The sequence below is a fragment of the Sphaeramia orbicularis genome, chromosome 12 (assembly GCF_902148855.1).
Source record: "Sphaeramia orbicularis chromosome 12, fSphaOr1.1, whole genome shotgun sequence".
Classification (NCBI taxonomy): Eukaryota; Metazoa; Chordata; class Actinopteri; order Kurtiformes; family Apogonidae; genus Sphaeramia; species Sphaeramia orbicularis.
In genome coordinates this window covers 18,055,929-18,077,095 of record NC_043968.1, presented here as the reverse complement: position 1 = coordinate 18,077,095, position 21,167 = coordinate 18,055,929, and the positions used below count along the sequence as shown (strand labels likewise).

The 21,167-nt window shown below is 39.2% G+C and overlaps 2 protein-coding genes across 2 annotated transcripts; both read right to left on the bottom strand.

Moving 5' to 3' along the window:
- Positions 1 to 72: 72 nt before the first annotated feature.
- tor4aa (torsin family 4, member Aa) lies at positions 73 to 9,295 on the bottom strand. Its single transcript, XM_030148273.1, has 3 exons — positions 9,139 to 9,295; positions 4,208 to 4,681; positions 73 to 1,848 (listed from the first exon to the last, which is right to left on the bottom strand). Exons 2-3 carry the CDS (start codon positions 4,679 to 4,681, stop codon positions 1,000 to 1,002), a joined length of 1,323 nt encoding a protein of 440 aa, XP_030004133.1. The 5' UTR covers positions 9,139 to 9,295; the 3' UTR covers positions 73 to 999.
- Positions 9,296 to 10,778: 1,483 nt separating this feature from the next.
- Positions 10,779 to 20,767, bottom strand: brap (BRCA1 associated protein). Its single transcript, XM_030150061.1, has 13 exons — positions 20,403 to 20,767; positions 19,960 to 20,121; positions 19,569 to 19,791; positions 19,285 to 19,474; positions 18,614 to 18,727; positions 18,340 to 18,488; positions 17,905 to 17,980; positions 17,647 to 17,785; positions 16,832 to 16,941; positions 16,665 to 16,754; positions 16,490 to 16,593; positions 16,010 to 16,149; positions 10,779 to 12,386 (listed from the first exon to the last, which is right to left on the bottom strand). The coding sequence occupies exons 1-13, from the start codon at positions 20,479 to 20,481 to the stop codon at positions 12,157 to 12,159; spliced, it is 1,806 nt and encodes a 601-aa protein (XP_030005921.1). The 5' UTR covers positions 20,482 to 20,767; the 3' UTR covers positions 10,779 to 12,156.
- Positions 20,768 to 21,167: the final 400 nt, after the last annotated feature.

Genomic DNA, 21,167 nt, shown 5'->3' with positions numbered 1-21,167 from the left:
AATATGGAGAACCTCTGGAAACACTGCTGACCCTGCCAGTGTTTTAATAGTCACACATTAAAAAAAGCAATAAACTCCTTATTTTGTCCCCTTTAATGTTCATTTGTGATATACAAATGGATGCAAAAATACATTTTTAAAAATGCACTTAGACATGTTTCACATTTAGCTAGTAAATCATGTAAATCTGATGTTCCAGTGCAGGATCTAACGAATAAAGTAAAAATGTTGTATAATTATTAATTCACTGATTTGTATACTGGTGATTCTCACACTAGCCTTTGGAAAGTCATGCATCCCACTTCAAAAAATCAGGAATGAATATTCTTAAATGAGTGTTAGTGACTGAAATATTACATCATGTATCTTCCCACATATGGAGAATGAATATTATTATTCTTTTCTGTGTTTTTACCATCTCCCTCAAGTTCTCCTTTAGTTTCCTACTGAGAGCACAAACTATCCAGTAATAAATGTCCTGCACTCTCTTTTTAATGAGCATTCATGTCTGGTTGAGCTGCCTAGAACATATCCTTTGCCTCAGATGGTTAAATGGGTCAGTTCAACAGAATTCTGGTATCTTCAGTTACCATAACCATGTTGTTAAACATTCTGTGTTAGAAACATATTATTTATTTCTCTTCTGTTGTTTGGATGGTGTCAGGAATGACAGAGAAGCAACAAAACCAGTGGCAGGTGAGTGAGAAAATAATAATCATTGTTTGTTGTTGAATTTACTGACCCTGTAAGAACTCTTTATAGGCCAGCATGTTCAAACCTCTTCACAGGATGCCAGCTGTTTCCCACAAGAGCCCAGCATCATCACAGTCTGTGTTCTTGTGTGTCCTGCTTCTCTTTTCTCTGTGATAAACCTGTTCTTCTTGAAAGCATTTGGCTCTGAGTCATCTCATTTCAGTGACCTTTTGTCCTCTTTTCTCATGCTTTACATCTTCATGGGTGAAAGAATTTGGAACATCCAAATATTTCGTGTGGAGGACTTCACAGTAGGTTTACTTTTGCCACCACCTGCTTGCAGCCTGTCTGGGAATATTCATGCTCCCCTACAGCCGGGTAATACTCTATCTCCCCCGCGAGCCGCTCAATGTTGGTGTGATCTGGGTAGAAGCCCTCTCGAGTCATTTCATCCAAGAAGCACTCCATCACGTGACTTTTCTCCAAGAGGCCCAGCGGTAAGATGTCAGCCTCATTCCACAGTGGGTGAAGCTTCTCAAGAGTGTTGCGTAGAATTGGAGTCAGCTCTTTTATGAGGTGACCCGATGCTGTCATTGCCCTAGAAACACTTGAGGAGTTGTGTAACATGTGCTTGGTGATGTGTCCATGACCCAGGTTGCTCAGGAACAGGTAGATAGCGTTCAGGTACTCATTGGACTTTTTGGTGACCACGAGCTGCCGCAGCGCATCAAGGATCTCCTCATGCATGTGCTCGGCCTCATCAAAGATGAAGAGCGGGATCTTCTCCTCATCCTCCGCTTGCTCGACCATCCCTGAGATGAGAGCGGAGAGGTCATTGGCGCACTTGAGGGCGTCTGCCTCCTGGGGACAGTGGTGGAGGACATAGTACTGCAGAACCAGAGTCTCCCCTAGCACAGAGCGAAAGTGTCCAGCCAGGAGGCGACCTATGTGGCTCTTCCCCACTCCACTGGGGCCATGCAGGGAAACAACTAGTGGCTTGTTGTGAACATAAGTGGTAAGGTAGTCTTTCAAGTGGGACAGCAGAGCCTCCACCGCTCCCTGCTGGCCGAACACCTCCCTCCTCAAAGTTTTCTCCAGTCCTTCCAGGTCATATCTGAGTACGTGGTCATCTAGATTCTCTATGGCGTTGTACACCTGGACACAAACAAGTGATAAACATTAAGAAGTGATGTGAGGTTACTACGTTGCATAGATTATCTAAAAAGACTAGAACTTGTTGAAACTGGAGAGACATTCTGGAGGATTTCCTGTTTCTCAGGAAAATCCAGTTGAGCATATATGTATATATGTCAATCTGCCCACATTCTTTGGAAAGACATTGTTTTTTTTCATGTTAAAGATGCTGACATTAGCAAGAACTGCAACAGGAAATACAGCTGCAACTATTTTAAATATTTATGTTTGAAACTGTGAAGGAGACCACTCATAATAAGAGATGACCACAGTTAATAATGACCTGTGAATCCCTCAAAGACTCTGCCACATATTGATGTATTCAAGCCTTAAAGGTCCAGTGTGTGAGATTTAGTAACATCTGGTAGTAAAGTTGTAGATGGTAGTAAAGTTATAGTTATAGATTGTACCCTGTATCTCTCCACAACATTGATTGTAAAATTACTAAAGTCCCTCATTTTTTTTTAATTTGTTCTGGGCTTAGTTAAGGAGATATTAACTCTGATCTGCACTCAAACATGCTAGGTGATAGTGTGCCTTAACACTTGTGTAAAACACTAAAAAGTCCATTCTGTGCAACTGTAGAAGCATGGTGGACTCCTTGAATGGTGACCTGCTCTCCTGGTAAAAATTACCCACTCATTCTAACACAATTTTTACACTCATGTTAATATCCACAAATGAAAACATGAATCATTTTTGTAGGTGCCTCCTAAATTCCTTTAGATCCTACACACTAGTCCTTAAACAACTGCATGACAACAGCCAATGATGTCTAAATATTAATAAGACTCTGACTCAACTATATGAAAGAGCATGTTCAAATTTTATCCTCTGTATACTCTGTCTTATTTTTCTGACCCTGAATGAGGAGATACACTGGGAGAATAAAGCAAGTTTACAAAGTATTCAAGGTGTAACTTTTTCTGAAAGTACTCTTTTGACTGACCTCCGGTTAAAGTTAAAGTGTTAAAAAGTTTGTACAGACCAACACAGTTGTACTTAAAGGTGCAACGCAGCACATTTGCGATTTTATTTCATTAGCTACTTTTACACAGAGATCTCGGAAGAAAGGTGTAATGGTGATCCCTCCTTTTTTCCACCATTGACCGATTTCCACAGCCAAGCCAAAGGAGTAACAGAGGTGAGACAGGCTGGACTTTTACACAGTGGACCTGCGTTCTGGAATCAAAGGAGCGGTGACGCAACACAACGTACAGTGTGACGTATCACTTGCACGTTGGAAATGTCCCGACCACAGTGGTGTTGCTAACCTCTCCAGAGTCTTTCATCGTTCCACAAATGTGAGCATGGATAGAGTCGTGCATCCGAAATGACAGCAGCTCGTGGATCTCGGTGTTTCCCCAGTTCGACATCTTTCTGGTTGCGTTGATATGTTTGTCTACTGTACACCGCCCACGCTCATTTTTAAATCCCCTGGGCGCGGAGTTCGCACACGCAATACGTCATCAAAACAACACCTTGGTTGCAGAATGAGAGATGTTCCTTTTACAAAGCGTTCTGGAATTATGATTCCACCTTAATCATGTCTCTGTTACTACTTCCAGAGGCGTTACAAAGCTGTGATAAAGGTGAGACTAAATGATCCCACCATTTTGTTTATACAGACATCGTTCCAGAATAAAGGCGAAATTTTCCCGTAACAGAAGTACTGTGTAAAAGAGGCTATTGTTACTCATGCTGCTGCTACATGCACCATCACTTTAAACTGTATTGTTGCTGCATACTGTGAAATTTTTTACATATTAAGAAGTTATTTTATTATTTTTATTTTGTTCACACATTTTACAGTAGTTTTTTTTATGCTAACCTATTTACCTTTTATATATTTTATTTCATATTTTATCCTTTTATCTTCTATGCTACAAAACTGAGACTATATTTCGTTCTATCATGTACCATTGACAACACAATAAAGCTGAGTCATTTCTGACCCCAGCGAAAAACTGGGCATGTAAACTAGAAGAGGTCAGTGAAGCAATACTTTTCAGAGTATGTTTAGAGCAGGGGTCACCAACCCTGGTCCTCGAGAGCCACTAGCCTGCATATTTTACATGTTTCCCTCTTCCAGCACACCTGACAGTTGTTATCAGGCTTCTGCAGAGCTTGATGATAGGCTTATCATTTGAATTAGGTGTGTTGGAAGAGGGATACATCTAAAACATGTAGGATAGTGGCTCTCAAGGACCAGGGTTGGTGACCCCTGGTTTAGAGTAAAAGATCCAACCACTGACAACTACATGATCTTGCATTTTCATGATCCTGTTATGATCATTTTGACAGTAATAATCTCCTTTACCTGGAGGAAGACGATGCCAAACAGCAGGTAGAGGCAGTATTTGGCTCGGCTGCGCTCCTGTTTTGGAACCCTACGTCCTGCGCTGTTTGGAAACTGCACCCGTTTGTTCCTTTTCCTTTTCTTCTTATGAGGAACATATGATGACAGAGCGGTGGCTGAGGAGGTTGAGGGTCTGTCAAAGGTGAAGATTTTGGGGCTGGTTCGTACTGGAGCCCCTACGAGGGCCCCTGGTCCTCCAAAGTTCAGAGCCCTTTCTTGGCGCCGTTTCTTCATGGCCTGGTACTTCTGTTTGATGCGAAGCACTGCATGCAGAGAAGATAAACTGGACAGAGTCAGGGCTGGTCTGTTTGTGTCTTCTTTCTCCCCTTCCACCTCCGTCTCTCCGTTAGTGTCGCCGTTCGTGTCTTCATCCATTTCTCCTTCAATCTCTTCCTCTGTTTGAGAGGTGGAGGTGCTGCAGTCATGCTCACTCATCTGCAAAGAATAGAGGACTTAACTTATCACCATTTTCTTTTTTTGGCTGCTTAGGTACACCAAAAGGAGATAAAGACACAACCTCAAACATATTGTGCAATGAAATTAATATTTTGACATACTATCAGTTTCTTTGTTACATCCTGCTGACAGAAACATTAAACTCTCATCTTGTTTCAGTCTCTTGTTTTTTTCATTTTAGTTAAAGTTTTGGTCAAGACAGACTTCACTAACTTTGTCAGTCTACTGTTTTGTGTACAGTCACGGAAAAAATTATTAGACCACCCTTGTTTTCTTCAATTTTTTGGTCATTTTAATGCCTGGTACAACTAAAGGTACATTTGTTTGGACAAATATAATGATAACAACAAAAATAGCTCATAAGAGTTTAACTTAAGAGCTGATATCTATCCATTTTCCATGGTTTTCTTGATAATAACCAAAATTACTTCAGTTCTTACATCAATGGCTATGGCATTGTACTGACAAAAACAGTGCTTTTAGGGGTTCCATGTTTTCTTTTCTGTCTGTGTTAGTGACATGATACACACAGGAGTTAGTACTTGATTGCATAACCATTGGTTTTGATGACTTTTGATGGTCTAATAATTTTTTCCGCGACTGTATATGATGTGTTTACCAAAGCTTTATGCTGAAATAACTTGACCTCAAGTGGAATTTGCAGGAGAGTAAAAGAAGATAATTTGCTAAAAGAGGATAAAATTCTGAAGCTAAATGATTATTCTTTGAGGGTGACTCATTATGACTGATCGCAAAATTGGTTTTCACAAAATATTAAAAGTGCCAAGTGTAAGGCTGACGTTTGTATTGTCAAAAATATGATATGGTGTGTAGAATCACCTGCACAAACAAATCACTGTTTTCTAAGCTTATGTTTCTACAGCAGCCCAGAATGGACAAACCAAACACTGACTAAAGAGCATTTCACATATTTTTATAAGCTGACATCCATGGTGGGGACTCTTCCGTACTTGGAAAGGGTGAGGTTTCAGTTTCTCACTCCTAGGTGCCACTGTATCTAACTTATTGTTCTTTTAATTCTGTGCAGCTTTAACCCTTTATAGGGTAGCCAGAAATACTCTGAAATTTAAAATGACTGTATTGCTTTTCTGAAAATTTTCCAAGTTTTTTACTGTCATGTAGAAGATCAAGGTTAATGAAGTTACCATATTTGGTTCCTTGTTCGTAAGTGGCAAAAAATAAATAAATAAATAAATAAATAAATATATATATATATATATATATATATATATATATATATATATATATATATATATATATATATATATATATATAAATATAAATAAACACAATAAAAACACATGTAAGGTGAAAGGAACATGTATTTGATAACATTAGAACATGACTTTTCTAACATTAGGCCGACATAAGTGTTGATCTAGACCCCTGTCCACATCCACATTATCCCTTTGAATATCATTCCTTACATTAGTACCATTACTTCATGGTACCTAACAAAGCAGGTACACTAACTGTTCATACAGAGGTGGCCCTTACAGACCCTGTAGACCACATTGGACCTGAGATTGTTGACTCACTGTCCTCACTGGAACTGTTACTGTCACTGGGTTAATTATGACACAAATGTTTGAGCTGCTTTGTTAACCCCCCCACCCACCCTTTTCCTGGATCTATGCTTACCTCATTCATTCTCCTCCAACAATAACCCCCCGCTTTTATGATTCACTCCCACTCACCACCCCCCACGGATCCGTGTGTACCTCTGAATTCAGGTCTGTATATCAATACATTAGATTAGAAGTTGGACTTTTCACTTGTTTCGATATGTGTTCTAAGAAATCTCGGGCTAGTAAGAACAGCAGTCAGACTGATGTCAGGGTAGCAGCCCACTAAAGTTTGCTTTGAGCGCTGTAATCTGTGCATTTCACCATTATGTTTGTCGGCAGAGCAGCCCCAATTCATATCTAGCTGGCTCACGTTACATTCCCTACTGATTTATGTTAGTGACAAACCAGTTTGCCGGTGAACTTTGCATCCTAATATAGCTAATACAGCCAAGCTCTGGCTCTGTTTCCTGTATAAGTGCTCCAAACCTCTGAGCATGTGCAATTTGTGCACAAAGAGGGGTACGAGCAAAGAGGGGAGGGACAAATGGTAGTTGAGATTGATAGACATGTCACTATTCAATCATTTCGATGGGCCGGTTAAAATGATTGGATGGTGTTTCTTCAGACCTGCCCATTTCACAGGTGACTAAATTTTTTTTTTTTTTTTTTAATTTTTGTGTTACAGCATTTAATTAATTGGTTACAGTTGGGGTGTGAAGGGGATTTTAAGCAATATAGTAAAAATGCTCCAGGGAAACATCTCCTACCCCACCTTTAACTGTAATAACCTAGTTTCTCCTCTTAAATTCTCCAAGTTCCTCCTCTGGGGTTTCACCTTCTTTTAAGGCTAAAGATGCTTTGTGATTGTGAATAATCTTTATTTTTACCAGGAACTTTAGGGGACATTCTTAATTCTAGGATTTTTTTTTCAGATAGGAAAATAGAGAACCTGTTTCCCTAACTACATCCTGGTATTAAATTGTATGAAAACGTTTTTTGTCGCAGAGTACAACCAATGACCTGTGTGATGATTATCAGTGCAGTGGCCTGTAAAAACTGAACAAACAAAAAAACTCGGCCACTATATGACTCTTTTGGTGTGAGGAAACTGAAAAATTTCAGTGCTGGCTCTGTATAAGTCAATTTTGCACTCAATTTAGGCCTTTTCTACATCAATGTTAAACACATGACTATAGAATCCATTTTTTGTTATGTTATCTTTCAATATTTTCCCTGTACCTTTGTCAATATGGTGTATAATTACTTTAATTGTACTTGTACTTGTTTTATTACTACTGATTCATAACTTGTTGCTCCTCCCTGGTGTCAAATACATGTCTTCTGTACTGTACTTACTGCTTTACATTTTCACATGTGAGTGGAGAAGATCACTGAGAAAGGCAGGGAGTTTTTGGAAACAACTGACAGGAGGAACATGTGTGTGAAATACTACCCTCATCAATTTCCTATTGTTTTAATAAGGCCAACATTGAGGCTGATTATGGCTGAATTTCAGAACAGGTTTAGATCAGAGACTAATGTTCATTACTAAATACATGAAACATGATGACTGTTGTAGCTTGGGGGCATTCGAGAAAGTAATGAAGTTCACAACAGCTCGATGCCAGCTTTTACTCTGCAATGTCATAAGATATGTTTTTATACACCATAGTTGATTTCTGCTTAAAATGTAATACCATCTACTTGGTTACATGTATCTGTGTCACTTAAATCAGAATGACTTTGTAATATGTCTTGCTCTGATCCATTTGGTTTGTACAACTGTGGTTTTCTTTGAAACATAATATTCAAATGAACTAAAAGATAGAGAAAGAAAAAGGAAGTGCAGCTCCATCAGGAACATTCATCCTGTATGATGATCCACATACAGGAGTGAGTGCTGTAAGTGTTTTTGCAGTTCAACTCTTAAAAACAAGTCACCATTTATACATGAATGACTTATTTGTGAGATATAAAGCCTCACCATTATCCTTATTGTACTGTACAGTTGTCACACATTAGCGGGTGTGTCTTAAAATAATTCACATTCTTCTGGTTTGACTGGTAGAGAAGTCACTGCATCACAAGGTAGTATGAAATCATGTTGGTCATATTCAGTAGCACTGCTCTGTAACATGCTGGCGTTTTACACCCCATTGTGTGAGAATCAGTCGCTTAAGCCTTACAGAAAAGGAGGAACTATCAGTTACACCCAGAGGAGGTCAGTTCAGCTGCTTAAAAGTGCCACATACATACAGTACGAACACAATGAACAACTCAGTCAATGATTAATTTGCTTTAGGGGAAATTTTGCTGTACCTTCTGGTGAAGCTGGAAGGGAAAAACAGTGAAGGCATTGTGTGATCAGAGCTGGATATTAATCTTGGCAATGGTGCACTGTCATTTCTGGTAATACAATTTGACTTGTTTGTCTCAGCCTCTTTACTTAAGAACAAAAGAATTCAGAGAAGCACACGCTGAACAGGAGAAAGACAGAATCTGGGCTCCATCTTCTGTTTTCACATGCACAGACCTGAAGGGGCAACCTGCATGCCAAGCATTTTACAGGTCTTCAACTCTTTCATGAGGTTTTCTGCACAAAAATGACAACTTCTGTGAATTTCTGCCATTGCTGGTGAGCACTGTGAACACTGGCTGCAGGGACATGCATATACACCCAAAGCTGAAGGAACAGTTACTTTCTTTAAGTTGTCCTCCTTTTGTGGGGAATTCTTCACACAGGAGGGAAAAGTATACTGAAGTACGACCTCACACCCAGCTGTACACCCAGAAAACTAGGACAAAAAGAACTGAGTTTGAGAAAAATGGAAGAAAAAGTTTGCTTACCCTTTATGTGTCTCAGCTCTTTGTCAAGTGAAAAGAAGCATAAATTATTCCATACTTGTCAGGAGGGCAGGAAACAGAGAATAAGCTCACTGTACGAGCAGCTCAGATGTAACTCAGGAAGAGGCGTCCTGTCGGTCTATCTTACCTCCAAATCCTGTTCTCAGTCATCTACTGGCTCCTCCTCTTATTTTCTCAGGCTTTTATTCAACTACTGCAGTGTTTTTTCAAATGCTTTTGCACATTACACAACACCAGGTTCCTTTAACAGCCAAAATCCACTGTGAATATGTTAATTTTATGTGTGCAAATACACAACACTACTGCTAAGTGATGCAAGTCTGTAAATGGTAGTTTTTCTTATTTTTTTGGTTTGTTCTTATCAAGACATCTCACCCATCTGTACTTATATCTGCAGAAACAAATATATAGTTACTGATATTGCTGCATCCTCTAATCCTTATTAACCCATACAGACCCAGTGTGATTTTTGTGGCAGTTTCCAAATTAATTTTTCTCTCAATTTAACCTTTCCTAATTGGTTTATCACCATTTATTATAATATTATTTTCTGAATTTTGCATTTTTTCCAGTGGAAATAATATATTTTCTTATGCTTAATTGACTGATGTTTATGTTCATAAAACCTCACAGTAAATTTAAAGGTTATTATATCAAAACAGGAAAAAAAAAAGAAAAAAAGTGACTTTTTGAGTAAAAGCTCTCATTAACTGAACATAAACCCAGTGTCTCCATCCACTGTCATTGCTCCAACTCCATGGGTTTTACTGGCGAATCAATGTTGTAGAAGATGACTGTTTCCATGGTAACTACAGAGCCTCTGAACGTACAAATGGGTCATATCTGATCACCATGAAAAGATGAATAACTGCATTTTACTCCAATTATTGCCATGTATCGACAGGATTAGTGGATCAACAGTTTAGATCAGTAGATGCTTTTGGTTGATGGTGGATGTTTGGGCCTTTATGGGTTAAACTCTTCTTATAAGTCCTAGAAACGTATAAAAATAATGTGCGGCATAGGCCATTCACACAAAAAAAACCAGAACTATGGGGAAAATGTAAAAAGTGACAACATAGCCTCTTATTGCTCAGACTTTTGACGCTGTCCTTGAGTCATAAGTAGAAAACCAGATGGTGTGGAATGTTGGCATGTTATACCATACACTGAACTGACATGAGCCCCTTTGGCCAAAGCAGGATTTGTTAGATTTGCTCATTCCTGACCCTCTGATCGCTGAGACCAGTGACTCTTCCTCCAGTGACTCAGAGAATTGACTGTGACAGTCATATGGAAAACGCTAATCTGTATTTTCACTATGCTTTCTCTTAAAGAGAGAAAAAAAAGCTGCAGCTGAAACCAAAGCTCCATCTGTACACAGTTTACTTAGAACAAGCTGCTGGAAGTAAACTGTTAATTTAGTCGTAGGATGAGAGGTTAGCCATACATGACAGCATCCTCAGAGCAGATGTGGTCATGTGTGTCCAAGCTACACTGACACTGCAAAGGTGCCAATGTATTTTCAGTGTGATCGAAAGGGTGTTAGTATAGTTTTCACACAGTGCTCACGTCATTTAAAGCATGTTTTTTCACCTCATCAGTTCCCACGACACTGTGAAGAGCTGTCAAATACTATTTATTGAACGCTAGAACAAGATTTCAGATCCAACAATGAGATCAAACAGAAATAAATGCATTTTCACTATTATGTTGGAAAGTGTGCTTTGTTGACATTTGATAACAGCGTTCTGAAAACACAGTATGAGATATAAAGTGACTGTAGCTCTCTGACAGATTTTGTATGGTACCAGTCAGTGCTGCTTCCTGTGGACTTCTCTGTATTAAAGGTTTCTCAGGTAGGACAAAAGAATCTCTTGCATAGAAATTTCCTTCTTTCTACCTTGTTTAGTGTGTATGGTTTCAAGTCTGCAACACAGTTCTGAATTAAGGCCATTTGGATACATCTAAAGCTTTCACATGAATATTGTCTAACTTACAATGTACAACTGGAGTACAAAAAATATTTCAGAGGAGTGACTAAAGCGGCCTCAGCTTGATTTCTCGCTTGATCAGCAGACTTAAGTCTTGTTTTGGTTGGTTTCTCCAGAGGGGTCATAGGTCACTCCAGTGTTTTGTAAAAACACACGGTGCTCAGTGTTTTGTATATATGGCACATGTATAGGCCTGATCAGAAAACATGACCTGCTGCAGATGGTGTAGTGGAAAATATACTTTCTGGTCATCTCAATACGCTTCCTGTCAGTAGTGGGCACTGGCTTCCGTCACTGGATGTTGCAACACTGACCAAAAGCGCAGAATCATTAAGAGCCATACATTTAACACAACTGAACAGAGGAAATGCGTCTGCTCTGGGTCTTTCACTTTTTCAGTCATTTTCAGCATTCTCTGGTTTTGCAGAAACCAACCTTTTTCAGGATCTTCCAGAAAAGTCAACCAAAAAAAGTGTAGCCTAAAAATATTTAGGATATAAGGACAAAAACTTTAAAACCAAGTAAAACTCCACTTTCACACATTTGCCCAGTTTTCATATGAGACAAAAAGGTGGAGTGTTGACTCTGATAAGAACTGAGCACAACAGAACAATATTACTGCAGCAAATGAATAACTTTGATCAAATAAATAGCATTTATGGCCAAAATAGATACTTCTTTCTATTTGGAAATAGCAGAACATATTTACATCACATATTTGGAAACCAGAAGGGATATTGTGTCTCTGAAGACACACTTCCCCTGCTTCAACACTTATCACACTGCAGAAGCTGTCTAACCTTCAAAAGGAAAGATGTACAGTTAAATACCACCATTATTTACTGTCTTGTTTTCATATCATTCTTCATCTCCGAGTGCTCTGTGGAGATCCACGATGATTCAGACACATGTTAAACAAACAGACAGAGCTCGGTCATTTACATGCGTCCCACTGAGAGGCAGCGATAAGGTTTTCTGGCATGTTCCAGTAAGCTTGAACCAGCGTCTACTTCCTCTTCCTGACCCGGCCTCTTCTGCCTCTGCTGGAGGATGGGCCAGCCCCCACTGAGCCCAGGGCGTCATCTGACGGACTGGCAGCGATGTTGATCTGCCCCTCTTGAATTTCACTGCGAGCCTCGGGGGGAAGGTGCTCGATCTGCTGCTGCGTCTCCAGATAAAACATCACGTCTCTCAGCTGCTCCTGCAGTTCAGCTATGGTCACGTCTTTACGGTCTCCTGAAACAGTTACACAGTTAACAACTTCCACTTACACCAACTAGACCTGTTTACTTTTAACATGTAAAACTCTTTAATTAGTATTTAACAGATATGCAACCCTCCGAAGTGTCTTCACAGCTGGGTGAACTTTCTGTCTAAACATTTGACTAAGCCATTTAGACATAAAACAAGAAAATCTAAAAAGATATAAGAGGATTTATGGCCCTATCAAAAATGATGAATCATAGCCTCCCAAGACCCAGCAATGCATTTCCAGCAAACTCCTCTGAAGGGGATAAGACTTTCACAGCTTTACTTCGTGGTCTCAGAAGTAGTTTATTATATAATCACACAAAAAGAAGAACGGTTGTGTTTTTGTCACATTAGAATTAGCTGTGCTCTATAGATGGAGCCTATCATCGAGAGCGCCATATTTTTTCAGCAGCTCCTAAAGGACTTCCTCTTGTTCTTTTCACTGTTTTGTTAAGGGATGCATTCATCAACGTCAGAGTGATTTAAAATTAATATCTTTCTTTAACCAAACACTGATTACAGGCAAAAAAAAACACTGGCTCTAGTGAGGGACTTTTGCATGTTTTGCAGCCACTCAGATGACGGCAGAGCAGTGCAACTGGAAATTTCTAGGTGTCGCTACATATTACACACTGAACCTTTAAAACAAGTAAAATGTAACATACGAATGAGCAATATGATAACACCCACACTGACCTTTACACAGTCACTGACAGAATCTGACTTCAGAAATTTTAAAGGATCCAGGTTGTCAGAAAAAGATGTGAAATCACTTCTATCATCAGTACAGTATTGTGCAAACATCTTAGGCCCCCTTTCGCTTTGTTGTTTTTGCAGGGTTGAAATGAGCATACGTATTCTGTGATTCACTACGCAAATGAACAGAAAAATAAGATTTATTTGCACTCAGAGTCATGTGATTGCGTGATCTGGCGAACATCTAACATGTGATGGTGCGAGCTAGAGATCACTTGAGTAAACTATGACTTCAGAGAAAACACTTGTAAACACATGAAACGGAAACTTGTGGTAAATACAGAGGGGTGACAAATTAAAGGAAAAACCTGATGATCTCTTCCAGAATCACAAATCCCTCATCTATAGGACGTAAGGAATCCTGTGGGAGGTTTTGGACCAACATTTTAGACAATGTTCCTCACCAAAATGATCTAAACACCAAATGAGGGAATATTTTTTGTTAGATTAGCGTTCATGACTCCAGTATTGTTCAGACATAAATCATTGCTGGAGGCAGGTGGTGGAACACCTTACTAAGATGCTTATGTTGATTTTTCCTGTAATTTGTCACCCGCCTGTGCATCGACTCCAACAGAATGGCTGCTGAAGCTTGTAATGACTTCATAGGATGTGTAGCAAAATAAATCCCCCTCATCACAATATAAATAGTAGAAATGGCACAACGTGTGTGAGTGGTTTCAGGGTAAACACAGAGCACATGCACTGAGGAGCATTTGTTTAAACAATCCTCATCAGCGAGAGCCCAACGGAGAAGGAAAAATACAGGTATGTCTAAACCACACAAGTAAAATTTCCATTTCAACCTCTAACCTGACATTACATTGGCCTCAGGCAAAGCAATGAAGAAAACCTTCCACAGCTCAAATGTCAGTGGCAGAGGATCATGCACTTTACATTGAAGTACAGCTGACTTAAAGACAAACTACAGCCACTTAGTAACAACTTGATACTGACACACTAGTAAATTTGTTCTCCTTGTGTTCACATCATCATCATCAGTACTTTTGTACCCGCAGGATGACACTACATACAGCCTGTTGTGTAGCTGCTATTTGTTTGTAATTTGCAAATACTCCTGAATAAATGAGGAAGTATTCCATGTGTGCAGGCCCCAGGACAAATATAACACTACCAGTTTAAAGTTCTTATATTTCCTTTATGGTTCTGGAAATAAAAGGAGAGTCATGATAATATGAAACAGTTTCACAAAAACTACACAAAGCATATTACTGTATTACGCACACAAAAAAAACAATGAAAAAAAAGGTCACTTTTTGTGCTTGCTGTGTAAAGTACAAAGCCGCGTCAATACGTTAAAACATTTAAAAAGTGAAACTAAACACTTAAATGTGCTGTAAGATGACTTAAATGACTTAACCATGGTGCTGATGAAACACATAAAAATATGTATTTTGGAGATAAAAATTATTTAATACAGCACTTCCTGTGTTAAAGACCTGAAGCCTTACTCTGATGTTGATAGAGTCAGCCATTTCTTTTCATTATCATGAAATTTGCATAAAAAAGTGAATGTTAGCTTCCTCTGATCAGAGGTGAGAGGTCAAACCATCGTTCAATGAGAATCTGCCAAACAGTGTTTTCCAACAGGTCAAACTGAAGCCATTGCTGAAAACCACCAGATTACTCTACAAAATGTGTGTGTGTGTATATTTTATTTATATATATATATATATATATATATATATATATATATATGTATATATGTATATATATATATATATATATATATATATATATGTATATATGTATATATATATATATATATATATATATATATATACACAACATTGTATATATGTTAAAGCTGCCTTGGTCATCTGGTTTGTTTGGAGTTTTAACACACTTGTTTAGGTCCAAACTGATAAAGTCACACAGTAGTACAAATGGGCTGGATAATCTGTGAGGTGGCTGCAGAATTACTGCTACTGTGAGTCAAGTCTGGTTGGTTTGAAGAACACTTGAGAGCTTCAGTTCCTTCTGAGAGGGGACAGTATGACCAGGTAGAACCACAAAAAATAATCTCAATGTGGCGTGCACTTAAAGTGATGTGGATTTTGTTTGGTTGGCATTTTAGGTGTTAAAGTTAGTATCAAACAAATCTTTCCAGACCTTCATACAATGTCTGACAGAGCTACTCTTGTCTCATAGATCCACATCTGTACATTCAGCCCCTCCTCAACCCCCTGATCACTTATCAGCACTGTTCAGAATCAGGCAATGATGGAGTTAAACTAAGAGTGCGGTAAATGTAAATATCAGGGTAGAGACTGTGATCTGGTAGGATCGGCGATTCTACCAGTAGAGACTCCGATCGTAGTCTCTACCAGTAGAAACTCCGATCAGAGTCTCTACTGGTAGAAACTCCGATCAGAGTCTCTACTGGTAGAAACTCCGATCGGGTTAGGGTTAGGGTTAGGGTCAGAGACTCTGATCGGAGTTTCTACTGGTAGAGACTACGATCGGAGTCTCTACTGGTAGAATGCCGATCCTACCAGATCGCAGTCTCTACCCTGACATAAACATTAAATATGCTGTTTTTTTCCTTTAAAAAAATCCATCATTACCTTTCAGCATATTGTGATTCAATTGGTCTAAAAGGAAACAGGAACTCTATCATGTTCTTTCAACTCTTTTTTGAGGTGCAGAATATTTACCCCATCAAGATCTACATGTATTAAGCTCATCTGTGTGTCTGGATCAACCTTACTTACAACTTTACTTACTCTGTTTGAACTAATGCAGTAATGTTTTGATGTATGTTCATATATGTAGGATTATTAATATCACAGCTCCATGACCCTATTGCTTGTCATCTCATCCCCACTCACCGGTTTCTTTGCTTTTCCGTTCGTCATCAGCCAGCTGTGTTTGGAGTTGTGCCTGGTTGGCCCTCAGACAACGGTTCATCTCCTGCTCCTCCTTCAGCTCCTGGCTCAGCTTCACCACTCGACTATTCAGCTGTGTACACCTGAACATAGCAGCACAGTGAAGCTTCATATTTTTTTGGATTCTCTAGGTATAGTTATGGTTTGGACAGCTGTTTTCCTTTTTTACTACAGACATTATAACTTGTCATAGCAGGCACAACTGGTGGAGGGAAATAATGTTAAAGCATACTTTAAGAAAGAACATGTACTGACAGACATAATTATTATTTATTACAGTGGTGTGTCTCTTGTTATGACACATCTACTGTAAAGGTCTGTTATTGTACCAGCTATTACGTGTCACACAACTAACAAGGTGACATGAGGTTACAAAATCTTAAGTAAACACTGAGAACACAACTAAAAACAGCCAAAACCTACTTCTTCTCTATGCCCTGCTTCTCTTTGGTTATTTCTCCTAACCGGCGCTCCAGGTTATCACAGCGCTCCAGAGTCTCCTTAAATTTAGACTTCATGTTGTTTATCTGAAAAGAGAGTAAGGATGATGAAAACTTTCACTGAACCGAATAAAAAGGATTCAAAGTCTCTCCTGTACCTCCTCAGCTGTTTCTTTCTCGAGATGAACAATCTTATTTTCCCAGTAAATCCTTTGAGACTCCAGCTGACTTGTCAGCAGGTACGAGTACTGCAAACAGACAGTATTTATTAGAACATTCAGTCCTAGTCAAGTCAATAAAGCACCAAAAAAACAGAGATACTTACTTCTAGTTGAAGTGCATCAATTTTCTCAGCATGGCAGGTGTCTCCCTCACATTCATACTGCACCATCTTTCCGTCAGTCTTACTGGCCACCAGACGATGCACATAGTTATCTACAGCAGTGCAGCACAACATGAGCATGAACATGTTTACACCTCCACTATTATACATACATGTATCACCTAGGATGGAGATGATTCTTATTGGAAATCAGACTTTAAAAACCCTGGATCATATTTTGCACAGTTGTAATTGTGCACTGAATTAATCTTTAAATCTTCAACAGATTTTAACAATATTTTAATAATCAACTTTTAAGCAAAAGTCAACTTTAATCAAAGAGTCAACTTTCTGCACAAAAATACATAGGTTTACTCAAATAACAACAACGATATGATGGCACATAAGCCCTGCACAAACATAGGACATAACCTGCATATTATCTTAAAGTTAACAAAAAATATACACAATGAAGTAAAAACACATCTGCTCAATTCCACTTTATCGAAGAGGATGGCATTTAAAAAGTACTTCAAAAAGGCAGCTCTAAAGTGGTATGCATAACTAAGGTTTTTAAAGTCATTTTTTAAATTTACTTTTTCCTTTTTTTTTTTTTTTTAATTTCCTCACATAATTCTCAATAAATTTTTTATTGCTGAGAAATTAGGAAAATTTTTCAAAGTCAATAAAATACCAGGGATGAATGCATACTGTAATTGTGCGTTTGCACTTTAATGGACACATTCCTGGAACCAACTCACTCAAACTGATGTCACCAGGCTCAGTCAGAAAAACAGAACTTTTCACACACACTGTACCTCCTGCGTAGTCCCAGACACGGTGGTTGGTGAGCTGCATAGCGTAGGTATGCTGTGTTTCTTCAAAGTGCTTGTAGGCATGCCGGCTAACGTAGCGGCCACAACCAATATGCCCGCAGATCAAACAAATCCACAGGTTCTACAGAGAAAAACAAGTACAGTGAAGCTAAGATAAGACTAGGGTTCGATTAAAAACAGAAGTGGAGCTGACATAACCAAAGACCTGGGTAAGAAGTCCCACATATTGATAACAGTTACCTCCTGTACGCCACACTCAAAGCACTTGTTCTCTTCCACAGGTTCTGGTGTTTGACAGTACCTGCACACAGGGCACCTGAAAGCAGAGCACATGTTTATCTATTGTCACAAAGGTGTGCAATGGGCTTTTGTGACAAAGAAGAATGCATGTAAAAGAAGGCCAGAATACAAACAACACATGACATGAAGCCTGGAGAAAACACCAGAGGAGTGTGAGAATCAGGTGAGGGAGCATGTGACTGTGCTAGTGAGAATGTTCTTTTATCTATACTGGTGCAGAACAGTCCTGTATTTAAACTGCCCCCTTAAATCAGTTAGATGTAGTAAGAGCACTGTTGTTGAAGGCAAACTCCATGCTGATAGTTTTATCTTAGAACATATGCAGTGTGTACCTGAAATGACAAGTAAGACTGTACGAGTACTGTGTGTACTTACGAGGCATCTTCCCACCGCTGGAGACACTGACTGTGAAAGCTGTGGTTGCAGAGAGTGGTGAGGATGCCATTAACAGACTCATCCATTCTCTCCAGACACACGGTGCACTTTGGCAGCTCAGTCAACTCCATCACTGGCAAACTGGCTCCCTGGGGAAGGAGGAGGAGAGGCAAGAAAAGGAAACATGTATAAGTATAAGCATATGTCAGATATCAGAAGAAACCAAGAGAGTGGAACAAATTTAACAAATAAATTTAAGAATCGGTAAACATACCTCCTCAGACTTTATAACCTCGGCTCTCTCCACATAGACCAGCTGACACACTGCATCCTCTATGGAGTTGAACTGGCGGCCGTTACACGTAGTGTAAAAACTGTCTGCATCTGCCTGAACAAATACAGAGAAGACATTCCACCAATGTAAACTAACAGAGCAGCTTTCAGAGGAAACAGATCATAAATGTGAGGGTACCTGCCTGCCAAACTGGGAAGTCCTGAATGTCCGAACTTCCCTCCAGCAAAGTGATTATTAACACTCACTACAAAAAACTAAGGGTGCAAAAATAGTGATTCTGAGTGCTTTTTTTAATAACTTAAATATTGGGTAGGAAATACAAGAATATGTTATGTTTTATTAATTATTATACACATAAGATTTGCAAGTGCACTAAGTTCAAGTTTGTATTGGAGTGTGTGGTGTGCTGGTTTTAAGTTTTTATATGTGACCACAAATATGTAACCATCCATTTCCCTTGATAAGCAAGTATACAGACGCAAATTACTACACACAATATTTTCTACAATAATTACAACATGACATTTTCATCACATCATGTTGCCCTATTGCAAACCAAAAAACATAAAAATACAACTACATGAACAACATTTCAAACTTGACTTTTCAGAGGTTAATTAACTCTGTAACAAATTCTTCTGAAAACTTACCTGTGTAGAGAACTTGATCAGAACCATGTACTGGTTTGGGGTGGAGTCACGTATGATCTTCATGTGCTCCATGACTTCATTAAATGGTGCCATCAGCTTCATAAGGTCATGACTGGTCATTGTGGCCGGCACAGTCAGGATGCACACCATAGCGCTGCGCCTCACATCTTCAGTCAGTGATGTCATTTTACTGCACCAATTCAAAAACATATCATATCCATCATACTGGAACATGAGAAAAACTCATCATATAACATCCCTTTTTTTTCCCCCAGGGTACTCACTTGGTTTTGTAGAGGTGCATGATACCGTGGATGATCTCCACAGAGGGGTTCCCACTAAAGAAAGAGATCTGTTCCGGCAGCTGTTTGGATGGGGAGTCTGGAGCAGTGCCTGAAGCTGCACTGTCGTCCTGTGAGCCCTCAGTACTGTCTGCTTCAGTCTCTGCAACCTGAGTTTCACCAGTCTGTTCTGCTGAATCACTGGGCTCCTCACCTCCTCCTTTATCTACGAGGACAAATGGGTGTTTTTAAGTCTAAATGTATCCTTTAACCAGTTCAACTGTCTCTGGATAACATACAACATGACGCCTGCAGCCACTGACAATATTTTTTAAAAACAGCACAGTTATTTTTCTGTCATTATATTCTGTTAAGAATGCATACATATCCTTACCAGGGCTGGGTTCAAAGGTTTCTATAACCATGTCGCCCATGGCTCTGCTGCCAATGTGCTGGTGCAGTATAGTGGCTTTTTCTAGATCTGTCTTTCCGCTCAGCGTGAGTTTGGCCAAGCCCAGAGCTTTCTCCTGCAGGTCCTCTTCTGACATGCCTTCAACTGCAGACAGTTCACACATTTACTGTACTATCAGAGACAACCTGGACCACTGTCTGGGCACTTTCACTTCCGCGCACTTGCACCGACGGACAGACAAATTTCATTTTCATACCGTGGTTTGATGTAGATACATTTATTGAGCACAACATGATCTAACCGTGTATGAAAACAATCTATCTGACAGTGAACAGACAGGTTTTAGATCCCAGGCTAACACTGGCTGGCTAACACAATAGCAATGATTCTACTGCGTAATGGCACTGGCGTTTTCAAAAACTTACCAGCTGAATATTGGAAACCTTGAGGAGAAGGAGACTGGTCGGCTAATTCCAGACGGATTACAACCAGAGACACACTCATGTGTTATAAAAGAGCAGACTACTTCAGAGAAAACAAACAACCGGTGACAGATAGCTGAAGCGCACGTCCTGCTAGCTTAGAAGCTAATTGATTAGCAGTACATCAGTTTTGCTAAATGCCTTTTACTACAGTCATATCAGAAAATAAACACAGTTTCAGTTTTACTGTCTTGTCTTCACCACCCATTGACACAATTAAAGCGTTAAATGTGTAAATATTTTGGCTAGCTACCATAGCTATGTATTCGCAGCTGTTTGTATCATGGTGCTCTTCTTCTACTATAGTAGAAGTAGTGATACTTTACATTTGGCTTCATACTGCCACCTGGAGGGATTCACCAGTACTGTGACAATTTCAGTAAAATAATATAGATCTGATCCACACAAACAGATTACAAACGTACTTACTAAAATTACTTTTTTTTTGGTTGTTGAACTGAGCATCACCAAGAAGTACTTAAGAAAAACAGCTTAATCTGGTTTCTTGTTAGTATTCAGCCAGTCTTGTTCCCTAAAAGACATCACATTATAAATCCACACCTATATAAAAAGGTATATCCTGAACTATACATTCATCCATTCTATAAGTATACACCCTGGATAAATTGCTAAAGCATATATTTTGACCATGGCCCCTGAAGATTATAATAAAACGCACTATTTAAAATTTCAGTAACAATAAGAATG

What these genes read in the sequence shown, in the direction of transcription:
- brap (XM_030150061.1), bottom strand. Translation starts at nt 20,481, where the DNA reads ATGAGTGTGTCTCTGGTTGTAATCCGTCTGGAATTAGCCGACCAGTCT. An exon ending in TTGATGCACTTCAACTAGAA is followed by an intron (nt 16,755 to 16,831) that starts GTAAGTATCTCT and finishes GTCTGTTTGCAG; the next exon opens with TACTCGTACCTGCTGACAAG. An exon ending in AAGCAGGGCATAGAGAAGAA is followed by an intron (nt 16,150 to 16,489) that starts GTAGGTTTTGGC and finishes TGCTATGTTCAG; the next exon opens with GTGTACACAGCTGAATAGTC.
- tor4aa (XM_030148273.1), bottom strand. Translation starts at nt 4,681, where the DNA reads ATGAGTGAGCATGACTGCAGCACCTCCACCTCTCAAACAGAGGAAGAG. An exon ending in TTGGCATCGTCTTCCTCCAG is followed by an intron (nt 1,849 to 4,207) that starts GTAAAGGAGATT and finishes GTTTGTGTCCAG; the next exon opens with GTGTACAACGCCATAGAGAA.